This window comes from Pygoscelis adeliae, unplaced genomic scaffold, assembly GCF_000699105.1.
Source record: "Pygoscelis adeliae isolate BGI_AS28 unplaced genomic scaffold, ASM69910v1 Scaffold291, whole genome shotgun sequence".
NCBI classification, from domain to species: domain Eukaryota; kingdom Metazoa; phylum Chordata; class Aves; order Sphenisciformes; family Spheniscidae; genus Pygoscelis; species Pygoscelis adeliae.
This window is the reverse complement of record NW_008824063.1, coordinates 731,038-742,649: the sequence shown is the minus strand read 5'-3', so window position 1 is coordinate 742,649 and position 11,612 is coordinate 731,038. Positions and strand designations below refer to the sequence as shown.

At 55.1% G+C, this 11,612-nt stretch overlaps 1 protein-coding gene across 1 annotated transcript; it reads right to left on the bottom strand.

The window, feature by feature from the left end:
• Positions 1-2,552: 2,552 nt before the first annotated feature.
• WNT4 (wingless-type MMTV integration site family, member 4) lies at positions 2,553-6,691 on the bottom strand. Its single transcript, XM_009334118.1, has 4 exons — positions 6,460-6,691; positions 4,173-4,304; positions 3,415-3,557; positions 2,553-3,190 (listed from the first exon to the last, which is right to left on the bottom strand). The coding sequence occupies exons 1-4, from the start codon at positions 6,605-6,607 to the stop codon at positions 2,723-2,725; spliced, it is 891 nt and encodes a 296-aa protein (XP_009332393.1). The 5' UTR covers positions 6,608-6,691; the 3' UTR covers positions 2,553-2,722.
• Positions 6,692-11,612: the final 4,921 nt, after the last annotated feature.

The window sequence follows — 11,612 nt, the reverse complement described above, 5'->3', positions numbered from 1 at the left end:
AGGAATGCAGCCTGTGGTCCAAACACCAGCATCTCCTGAGGAGACAGGAGGAGGGACAAGGACAGCCTTAGTGTCCCCTTTATACCATCAAGAGGGACCACCTGGGCACCTCTCCTCCTAGCTAAGGACTCTCGGGAGGACACCAACAACCGTTAGGTGTTTGCAGCACATGCTGGTTTTACACCGCCCACTGTAGCCTGATTGCTAGGAGAAAAGCCCGTGGCTCATTCAGCACAAACTCATTATTTAATAGACAAAGTAAATATGAAAAAAAGGCATTTTTCCCTCCCTCTGGTGCTGAAATTTACAGTTGTGAGAAGAGCCAGAGCGCTGTGGAGCCGGGGTATCTCCGAGTGACATTTACAGGGCTCAGCTTTCATCGCAGCTTGAAAAAATCCCTTGCGCAGAGATTATCTCCACACTGATCTGGATTGTCTTGTTCAGCTTTGGCCCTCATCCTAGATGGACAACGAGCAGAAAACTTGGCCGGTGGCCTGAGGTCTGTGGCCTCCTCTGCATGAGCTGGGAAGAGGAGGAATAGTCTCCAGGGTACTTGAGAACTTGCAGCCTTGGGGGGCTAAAGGGATGGAGCTAGGGGGTCGAAGCTTAGTTCCTCCCCTGAGGATTTAATACTGCACCCTTGGCCAACCGAGCCATTGAGAGAGGCAATCCCTGCTCTGTGCTGCTCTGGCGAGGAGATCTCTGGTTTGCATTGAAGTGGATCAACCCACAGTGGCTCCACCTCGGGGTCTCCCCTGGGTGTCAGTCCCCCCGCCACCCGGCACCCTTTGCTGAAGGTTTTTTGGAGCTGGGGGCCAGGCAGGCAGGAGGGAGGCAGCCGGGGGGCATTGGGGGGATGCCTTGATGCAAACCTCCCTCGCCCTGCTCTGCTTCGAGTCAGTTGTCAGCAGCCTTCCAGCCGGACGGTGTCTGGAGACCTTCCAGCGACCACAGACTCTCCCCCAGCCCATCACTGCCACAGCACAGACGGGATTTAACGTACGTCTGCACGTTCCCCCAACCTTTCCCCTCAAGATGAAGCAAGGAAGAAAAACAAGACTGCAGGTTTGCAAAGACCCACCCCAGCCCAGAGGGTGATGGTCTCAGCTCCGGGCTTTTCTGGACCACGCGGGGAGCTCCGAGCTTGCACAGGAGGGCTTGGCAATGCCACCCCATGCTGACTCCTCGCCGTGTCGCGGGCAGATGTTCGTGTTGGCTTGAGGTGCCCTTTTGAAGTTTTTCTCTGCTCCCTTTTTGCCTCTCGACTCGCAGACAAGTGGGTGAGAGAGAGAGGAACCGGTTCGCTTTCCACCTCCCCTCGCAGTGCCCCTCTGCTTATTAGTTCTCCAAATATTTCGTCCTGCAGCCCGGCAGCAAGGACTCTGCACTAACCCGATCCCAGGCAGAAGGGAAGCCGGAGTGGGTAGGACAGCGCGTTATCCTCATGGCATCGCTCCAGGCCAGCCTGTGGGGAGTGAGACAGGGCAGCTGGGGCCCTGCTGCACTAAATCCCGGTGGTCAGGGCACACATGGCAGCATCCCTCTGGCTCAGCCCTCCTCTCCTGCTGCCCAAGGGTAGCAGCAGAACATGAGCAAGTGCCTTTCCCCCCAGCGGCGTCTTTTCCCCACCCCCAACAATTGCTCCACTTTATACTTTTGCTTTTCTCAGCAGCCAATGGGATGGGGACTGTCCCCACAGCCCTCACCGGGTGTGGAGAACAGGCATGTGGAGGAAGAAGAGGAGACCTGGTTGTGGGATGCTGGTGAGCAAGGTGGGGGCAATTATGGGACAGAGGAAAAGAAATCCCCTGGGATTTCCTCCCATCAGCTCCCAGCTCCCTTAAGAGTCGTTGGATAGCAAGTACCGTGGCCTCTGTGGACCCTCTTCGCAGTCTTCAGTTGAACAAGATGCTGGAGAAGTGAGGGGGGGAAGGGGGCTTGCAAGGGGAAGGGGAGCACGGTGGGAACATTGCGTCCTCCGACAGCCCTGGGCAGCTGCTGAGGAGCTTCTGTAAATCAGAGTGGTCACTGGAGCTGCTCCAAAATCCATCCAACGCCCTGGAGGCCATCGAGCATCCCACAACAAAGGGATGCAGGAGTGTCCCACGTCCCCCTCATATACTGATCACCCTGGCTGGGCTCTCCCCACATTGAGCTTAACTCCCGGGGACAGTGCCACCCCGTCACCATCTGCCCATTCTCTGCAGTGCACCTGGCTGCACACGCTGGCTGCACTCCATCCCCTCCCGAGGCTCAGCCAAGGCAAGCAGTGCTCTGGGATGTTCAGCGCATGCCTTAAACAAATAAAAATAACTGTGATAGAAGATACCGAGTGCCTAACACTAGCCTCGGCTTAAACACCTCCCGTTTGCAGTGCTCCGGACTCAGCAGGAGCTCATCCGATGAGAGCAGGCATCACGCAGGTCCCCAGCCAGCTGCCGAGAGCAGACACATCCCTGCTGGCACAGGACACCAAGGGGCTCTGGCTTCAGCAATAAATAAAGCAAGCAAACAAAACAAAATAAAAAAAGCCAACAATGATCAATTTTTTGAAACTTTAAATATTTTTTTTCTTTAAAATCTGTTTTCCTCTGGGCTCTGTCTCTGTAAAGAGCTGCGCTCTCCCTGCAGCGTCTGGGTTACTTCCTCAGTCCTGGCCGTGGGGCAAGGGAGAAGCAGGGTCAGTTAGAGAGGGGGACGGATGGGCGCTCCCCTCCGTGCATCACCGGCACGTATGGATTTCCACCACCCGATGGCAGGGTTTGCACTTGACGGAGCAGCACCAGTGGAATTTGCAGCTGCACCTTTCCACAACCTCCACTTCGTCCGTATGAAAGCCCCGGCCGCAGCACATCAGCTCGCAGCCATCGATAGCCTTGGAGGTCTTGTTGCACTGCCGGCCGCTGGTGCCCAGCACCCCGTTCTTGAGGTCATGGTCACAGAAGTCGGGACTGGAGTCCAGGTAGACGAGGTCCTCGTCCGTGTGCGGCTTGAACTGGGAGTTTTTGGGCACCAGCACTTTGGTGGATCCGATCTCGCTCTGCTCGACCTCCGTGGCACCGTCAAATTTTTCCTTCAGGACATTGCCCACTTTGCGGAAGGGGGGCATGGCTTTCCAGCACGTCTTGAACTCGCACGAGCCTGACACGCCATGACACTTGCACTCCACCCGCATGTTGTTCAGGATCGCCTGGAGGAACAGACACAAGAAACGAGATGGGATAGCCAGCTTGGGATGGACGCAGCAAGGAGGCTGCAACGTACAGGGTCTGGAAGGGTTGTGCAGAAAGCGATGCTGATGCACGTGAGCTGATGGGATTAAATGAAGCCAAACAGGCTCCAGCAGTGGCTGCAGACCCCAGCTGGGATGCTGCAGAGCCGCGCTGGCTGCCCAGGTTTCCCCCTCACCGTTACCTTCCTCCCTGCCTCGTTGTTGTGGAGGTTCATTAACGCTCTGTTGGAAGAAGCCCCTTTGCTCCTCTCGCGGACGTCAACGAAGGACTGCGAGAAGGCCACGCCGTAGGCGATGTTATCGGAGCAGCCCGACCACTGGAAGCCTAAGGCAGAGAGCACGGATGAGACACATAGAGCCAGCCTACCTTGCTCATCCTCTCCAGCCCTGCTCTTGCTAAAATACAGCTGACCTGCCCCCTCTTCTGTCTTGCCTACCCATGAGGCTGGGCTGCCTAGGGGACTGGGGAAGCTGGGGAGTGTGGCCCTGGGGGGGAACATGGACAAGCTGCTTTCTGTGTCCCATGGTGACGCTCCCAGATGCCTTTTTGAGGGACTCACATAGACTAACAGGAGACTTTTTTTTTTTTTTTTTTACTTTTACCTCCTAAAGGGATTTTTTTTTTTTTTTTTTTTTAATTTTACCTCCTTTCTGGATGGCTCCAGAGAGTGGGCATTTCCATGCTTGGCCATTTTGCATCCCCACTCGATTGTCCCATCCCCCTGCCCTTGCATGCTTACCCTGTGGGCTGCCCCCCTGCACCGTGCGGTCACATCCACACTTGTCCAGCTCGCCACTGCTGCAGGCTCGGGTCATTTTTTTTTTTTTTTTTTTTTAATTTTACCTCCTTTCTGGATGGCTCCAGAGAGTGGGCATTTCCATGCTTGGCCATTTTGCATCCCCACTCGATTGTCCCATCCCCCTGCCCTTGCATGCTTACCCTGTGGGCTGCCCCCCTGCACCGTGCGGTCACATCCACACTTGTCCAGCTCGCCACTGCTGCAGGCTCGGGTCACCGCGAAGGCCACCCCTGCCGAAGAGATGGCATAGACGAATGCTGCCTCCCGCGTCCCTGCAACAGCACAAACGATGGTGGGAAATGTGGCAGCAAGTCTGAGACATGCACGAGGGCTTTCTGGAGGGCATGCAGCCAGGTGGCCAAAGGCCCTTGGTGGGCTGTTGCATGTGTTTCCGCTCCTCTTCCTTCCTAATGCTGGTGTTGCACATAAACCCCCTTGAAAAGCTGGTCTGAAAACTGGCTGTTGGAAAAACGTGCTGTGCAGAGCTATCAAGTCAAGCTCTTTCCTCCCAAGTTGGGGTACCCTATGCAGGACACTCATCCTTCCCACTCCCAGGCATGCTCTTTGCTTAGTGCCAAGCCTGGACCAGCAGAGACACCTTGGCTCCGGGAGATCATTTGCAGGAGTGAGAGCCCTGTCTCGCAATAGTGAAGGAGCTGGGAACAGCCCCACAAGGTTAAAAACACGAATGCTATGGGCAAATTATAATCTGGCAATGAAGGAGATGCAAAGGCTGTAGTGCCAATGTGGGAAGAGCTCTCCAGAGCTTATATGGAGAGACTGTCTTGCCTGGTGCTTGCAGGGCACCTCTGCCATGAAATCTCTCCTGCATCCAAAATAGTTGGCTGCTTTCCACATCCTGGAACATCCCCTGCAGCTGCAGATCCTTGCCATCCTCTCACACAGGGTCCTGTAACTCCCAGCACCTCCCAAACTACCCTGCAAAACCCCAGTCTGCTCCCAAAGCGCCTTGCCAAAACCACGCTGGTCCCCAGGATGCAGCCCCTTCCCAGCTCTTGCATCTACCTATGTGGTGCCACACGGTTAGGAAGAGGGAAGTCAGGGGACATCCCTGGGCATAAACACACAGGGCTATCAGCTCTTGCAACACCCAAATCCCCACTGTCCTCCAAGGCTGGTTGAGGTGACAGCCTCTCCGTCTCTGAGCAAGAAGGGTTGGCATTTGGGGTAGTCCCATGCTAGGGGTAGAGGGGGGCATGGCTTGCAAGCAGACATTGCCCCAGCTTGCTGGTCGGACAGAGGGCAGCTACTTTGGTGGTCGCAGCCCAGACTTTGGTGGCCCAGCTGTAATCTGGCCCGGGCAGCAGTGGCTGGGGAGGACCCAGCCAGCGCGGGGACTGAACCGCCTCCAAGTTAATCGAGGTTAATAGTAGGATCGTGTTGGTCGGTTTGTGCTGTGGCTGCCTAAAAAGAGACGACTTTTAGTTTCTGGTATTTCTGGTATTTCCAGTCCCTGAACCTTCACAAGAAGAGATCTTCACCCCTGTGTTGAGGGGAGGAAAGTCAAACAAGGAGCCGGGGGGGGAGGCTTTGGTCTATGGGTCCTGGGGTGGGAAGCGAGATGGTGCATCAAAGATGGTAGTGGCACCCCAGGGGAAGCAAGGGCCACTTCGGTGGTCTCCAGGGGTTGCAGAGGGGCTTTCCCCTCCGTCTCCTCACCCCAATGCTCTGGGTCCTTGCTTGGTTTGATCACAGCCCTGTGCCTCTGGGATGCCTGCATGCAGCTGGGATCGGAGAGGCTGGGGGCTGCCCTGGCCATAAAGCCCCCCTGAAGGCTGGCAGCTGGGTGGTGGTGGGTGATGATTCTGTCCTCTGAGGGCCCAGCCACTGTGTGTTTTACTCGCATCGGGCGGCAGAGGGCTGTCCTCCCAAGGTCTCGCCCGCAGATGGCTCTGCTCGAGAGCGGTGCGCCAGTCTGGCAGCAGTCACCGTTTCGGGGCTGCCCGGAGATGAGACCAAATAAATCCAGCATCCTGCTGCAGCTGTGGCTTTGCGGAGCGAAGCTCCTGGGCTTTGCGGGGCAGAGATTAGACTGCAGGGTGACTTTAGGGCCCTGCTTGAACTTGGCATGTCCTTGTAAAAGGTCCAGGCTCTCTGGATGCCCTGGGCTGGTGCCTCCATGCGATGGGCACCTGCTGGGTGTGAAAAAAGTTTGGGGGAGGAAGCACCAAGCAGCTGCAAGGAACTGCAAGGTCTGGATATGCTGCCCGTAATACAGTCAAAAGAGCCCTGCTGAAATGCCCAGGGAAGACCTTGGGCCCCAAGATCCAACACTGCGTCGCTCCCTACTCTCCCCAGCCGCTGGCTCAGGGGCAAGCAAGCAAAACCTGCCTGCAGCCCACTGGACTGCTGTCGTAGCCATTCCCCTAGGCAGCAGCACCCCAGGCACGCGTCCTCCCGGCTCACCTTGCGTTACCACCTTGCCGAAGACGGGCAGGGTGTCCAGTGTGGAGCAGTTCCAGCGGCGGTTGCGGAACTGGTACTGGCACTCCTCGATGGCCAGCTGGGCTCCGCGCCGCACCGAGTCCATCACCTCCAGGTTCCTCTTGCACATCTGCACCTGGCGCTGGATCAAGCCCTTCAGCTTCTCGCAGGTCTCCTCCTCGGAGATGCTCCCCACTGAAGACAGCTTCGCCAGGTACCTGCCGTGACAACCAGCACAACTGGTTAGGAGGCAAGGTTTGGGGGAGCATGAACCCATGTTCACCTGGGACACCCTGCACCACGGAAAGCAAGGAGACCTAGCCTCTCATCCTCTCCATAGCTGATACCTGGTGCCCACCTGGGGTCACCTTAAATGTGCCACTGCGGTGGCTCCACAGGATGTGTTTTTGGCTGGCAGAGGGCAAGCCCAAGCAAAACAACCATCCCTCTGCAGCCCGGTCCCCTGTCTCTCGGGGAGCCCAGCTGCTGGCTCCCCTTTGCCTCTATTGCCTGCAAGGAAGATATTTTCGGCGTTGTCTGAATGTGCCTGGTCAGGTCTCCCGAGTACCGGCACATCCAAGTGCTACTAGGAAAAGCCAGAGGTCTCTGAAGTCAGCCAAAACAAGCAGGACAGGCGCTTGGCTGCCAGCTCCAGCTCCCACAGCGTGGCTGTGTGCTCATCACCGACAAACATCACCCTCCAAACCACTTCCCTCCTGGAGCCTGCTTTTAGCTCCCCCGGCCCCCAGCAGGCATGGATGGCCTCTGGGAGCTGCCAGGTTTCCTGTCACTTGGGATTCAAGCAGGACTTGAAGTGGGGAGGACAGAGTCAGGAGCCTGCCGTGGGCAAAACCGCACACGCTGGGCACCTCCTCCACCAGCCCAGCTGGTGAACATGGCCATGAGGTCTTTGCTGACCTGGAAAAGACTGGCCCTGCATGGAGGTGACCACGTGCTCTGCTTTCCATTGCCCCATCCTCACCAGAAGGAGTAACAGAGCTGCTCTCAAGTGACAGCATTAGGAGGAAGAGGAATCTTACCCTTTTGGGGCAAGCACCCTGCAAGCTCTTGGCATCTCCCCACCGAGCATGTGGGCACGATGGTCCATCCTGCACGTCCCAGTAACCCAACCCACCATGCCCTGCATGTGTGCATGCTTGCCCATTTCCCAGGTCCATCCTCCTGCCCCAGCATCGGGATCCCAGAGGGGTTTTAAGGTAGACATGCACAGATCGGTCAGGCTGTTGGATAGCCCCAGATCCTCTATCTGTGCCTGTGCCGGCACGCACCTAGCTGAGCCCTCCCTCCTTCCCATGGCTGCTGGCACCCATTTTAAGTGACGCTGCCACCGGTGGAGCTCCATCCTGCCGTGGAGAAGGGAGATCCCTACACTGGACAGGCAAAACTCACGCTTGCACCCGCTGACCACACCGAGCTTCAATGTCCGCAGGAATCGCCAGCATCAGCTCACATTGCTACCTCGTCTGCACCAAGAGATGCGAGTACTGAGCGGAGGCTTTTTGGAAACCTCATTCCTTGACTCTGCATTTCCCAGCCCTACAGAGCTTGTGGGTTTTTTTTGTTTGCTTGTTTTTTTCCTCCTCCTCCCAAGTTGCAACATCCTGCTAAGAATTTTTCCTTTGAAGCCCTGCTCGCCTCCGAGAAGTGACTGTGCAAAAGTGGCTCCTGCTCCCTGCCTGTTCCCATGTGTCCCAGGAGCCAGATCTGCTGACTTCAGCCACAAAATCAAGTTGTCACAGCCTCTTCCTCCCATTAGCCCTGCCAGTTTGCCCCAGGAGGAGAGAACAGGATTTTCTCTTCTGTGCATCAGCAGAATTATTCACCAGCTTGGTTTCACGCTTACAACTGGGGGGCCGTGGGAGACGGTGAGAAAGCTGGCTTGGCTTGCAGTGTCCATGGGGAGTCTGCATTGCGAGCCGTCAAAAGCATTCAGCTTTCCTTGTGCATGGAGATCACTTGATGCAATGCCTCTCGGACAGCGGGAAGTGGCAGGCTGCCGTGGTTTCAGAGCCAAGTTCTTTTCTAGCCTTTATACCAGCTAAGCATCTTTGCCCAAGGCTTTCTGCTCCTCCAAGGGCACAGCCCTGTTTGCAAAGAACCGGCCGTGCAGCTCCTTGATGTACACGGCTGGTTTGGAAACCCCACTGTGGCCAAACCCAGGGCTCTCGCCTTTCTGCTGGCCCCCGCACCATGCAATGAGTGTCCTGGTCCCGGTGCTGCAGTCCTGGACACGGGGTGTGACAGTTGCTCCTCCCGCATCTCACTGCACTTGGCTGACCCAGGATGAAGGCAGCAAACCACCCGTGGGAGCTTTGAGGATGGTTGATGCTGAGCAAAGCCGGGGTGATTGTGACAGCCCTGTCTCCTCTCAGGTCCAGCCATCATTTCAGTTTGAGCATGGAGAAGCTGACGCACAGCGAAGCAGTGAGATTCATCCCAAGGCACCGTGGGTCAGTTGATCAGCTTTGAGCCTGGAAGCCAAGAAAACCAGATTCTGCCTCCAGTACTAACCCCTCGTACTGATTTGGCTTCTCCCCCCTCCTGCAACTTAAGCTGCATTTATCATACCAGGGAACCAGCTCCTGCAAAGCAGCGTGGCCGGTCCTGTCGGTGAGTCAGTGCCCAGTCCGACTGCAGGCACCTTGGCAGGAGGGAGCCGTGCCGCAGGTGTAACAGCTACATTAACATCAGCTCTGCTCAGGATGGGGGCATCATCTCCTTTTCTAATACATTTCCCAGCTCGGTGGGTTTCTCCAGGCAATGGGGAGCTATAAATTCAAAGCACACATGACGAAAAGCATGACGAGAGTCTTTCAAGCCTTTCCAAGTAGATGCGCCTGATAAGATGCCTCCCCAACAAGCGTTTAATGCTGTTTGGGATGATAAAATGAAGGCCAAGAATGCTTCAAAGATAGGTACAGCTCTCCAAGAACAGGTCTGGTAATTTGTTTTGCAAGGCAGGCAAATAAGATGAAGCTATCCAGAACGGTGCTCTGGCCTCTCTCCCCCATGACAGGTCCTCTGTATGCCATCATCCCTCCTCAGCCCATGCGTGTCTGCCTCTCCTTGGGGGTGGAGGCAACTGTGCCTAAAACGCCATGGCCCCATCAGACTCCCAGCTTGCTACCGGTCTCCTACATCCCATGAGTACCATCACTGCTTTCCAAAAAAGGCATTTGGGGGGCGGGGGGGGCGGGGAGGAGGCTCCCGTCCTGGTCCCTGGTCCAGGAGGGATCCAGAAGTTTAGTCAAGGATGTAAGGAAGGACCTTTGCTGAAGGACCTCAGCTTTGAGGCTTTCACATGGCATCTCTCCACACCACATTCAGGGGCACCGGGCAGGAACATCTCACCCTCCTTCCCCTCTCTGGGGCAGCTGAAGGGCGAGATAAGAGCTGGGAAACGTGCTCTGCCCTCACCAGCACTCAAAGATGCTTCCACCCTGTGACTCACAGTGTTTCTCAGGGCTGTGGAGCCTAAGCAAGGCACCAAACCCATCTGCAACATCCTACGGTCACCATGGAAACCCGGCTCTAGCACTGCGCCTGGTCCTTAATGAGGACCTTGCTCCGAACTTCTTTTTCTGGACTGAGGTGGTAGAAACCACAGACAAAGTCTTCGTCTACCTGCACACACAGCAAGACAAGCACAACAGGAGGAAACCCAACAGTTCCTGCCCTCTGCAAGGTCTCGGTGTGATATCACATCTTGATTGCCGTGCAGAGCTGCGCGGAGCTCTAGATTATGACTGAAGTCTCACATGCATCCTCAAAACAGCCCTGCTTGTGGAAAAAAACCCAAATAATGGCATATTTTCTTCCTTTTCCAAGATTGGGCAAAGAACGTTTCAAGGCGTAAGCTGCTGCCCAAGCCATTTGTTCCAAGTTTTGTCTTCTTGCTTCATCATGGCATTTATGTTTCTTTTCTCCTGCCTTTAAATCCAGACGAGTCACTCACAGAACAAGCTCCCTTTTAATAAATGTCATTGATTTAACACAAAACTGACAGAAAGCCCTTCCTTTTTTTCCATCCACAGTATATAGATCAAGATTGAAGCCCCGTAATTTAAGCAGCTGCAGTTGATCCACCCTGCAAGATGGCAAATAAGGAAACCTCAAATCCAGGGAGCTTTGAAAAGGCAGGGAGGGGTGGGGAAAGCCCTACTTAAATAAAAATGATGATAATAATTTCAGGATGAAGAATAATTGGTGGAATGAGAAGAAGACATTGGAAGAGCCACAGTGGTTGGCAGATAGAGCCAGAAGGAGAGGGGAGGGGATTCCCTGCCGTGGGAAGGTGTGGAAATTTGAGTCATTGACAAATTCTCAATAGAGGAAGGTCAGGGAAGATGTAGCAGATGTCTTGGAGAAAGCAGAAATCTCTGGTGTTTCTTTTATTTAAACAAATGAATTTCAAGTGTGAGAACTCTTCGTATTGTCTCATTTTGGGAATATTTTCCTGAAGATGGTAACAGTTGGACTCAGGCCAGTGGTATCACTGATACATCACTCAGAGATGCTGAGAAGTCAGATGAGCTCAGAAGCTTCACCTTGTTCAGCAAACACTCGACCTGCCTGGGATACCTGCCTGGCCAAGGCCACGAAAGGCTTGCTCAAGTCTTAAATCGCAAAGATGCTTCAGCTCTGCTCCTCTCTGTGAGGCAGCATCTGAAAACATCCTCCCTGCTCATGGAGGAGCAAAGTCAGCCTGGGTCAGCAGCGCATCTCTGTGCCTCTTGTGGCTGGACATATGGGCAGCCAGTGACTCAGGGTTGTACTTAGGACTGAGACTGCCTTGTGCAGACAGGTTTCTTCTGAGGAAGAAGAAAAGGCTTGTCTAGGATGGAAAAACCAAAAGTGCATGAAGATAGACAGATAGATGCACGCAGAGAGAGGTACCGACCAGGCACCGCAAAGAGCCATCCTGCAGCTGTGGAGAAGGGGATCATCTTTTTCTTGTTGCTTTCCCCTTCCAAGCAGAGAGAAGGCAGGGAGACACGTCCCAGGGTTGGCAGGTCAAAGGATGCTCTAGGTGGGCCAGAGAGCCCCCGTGCTTTCTCGTGGTGTCCCGCACTCGGCTTAGTCTGCCAAGAGGGCCAGGTTTGTAGGTACCACCC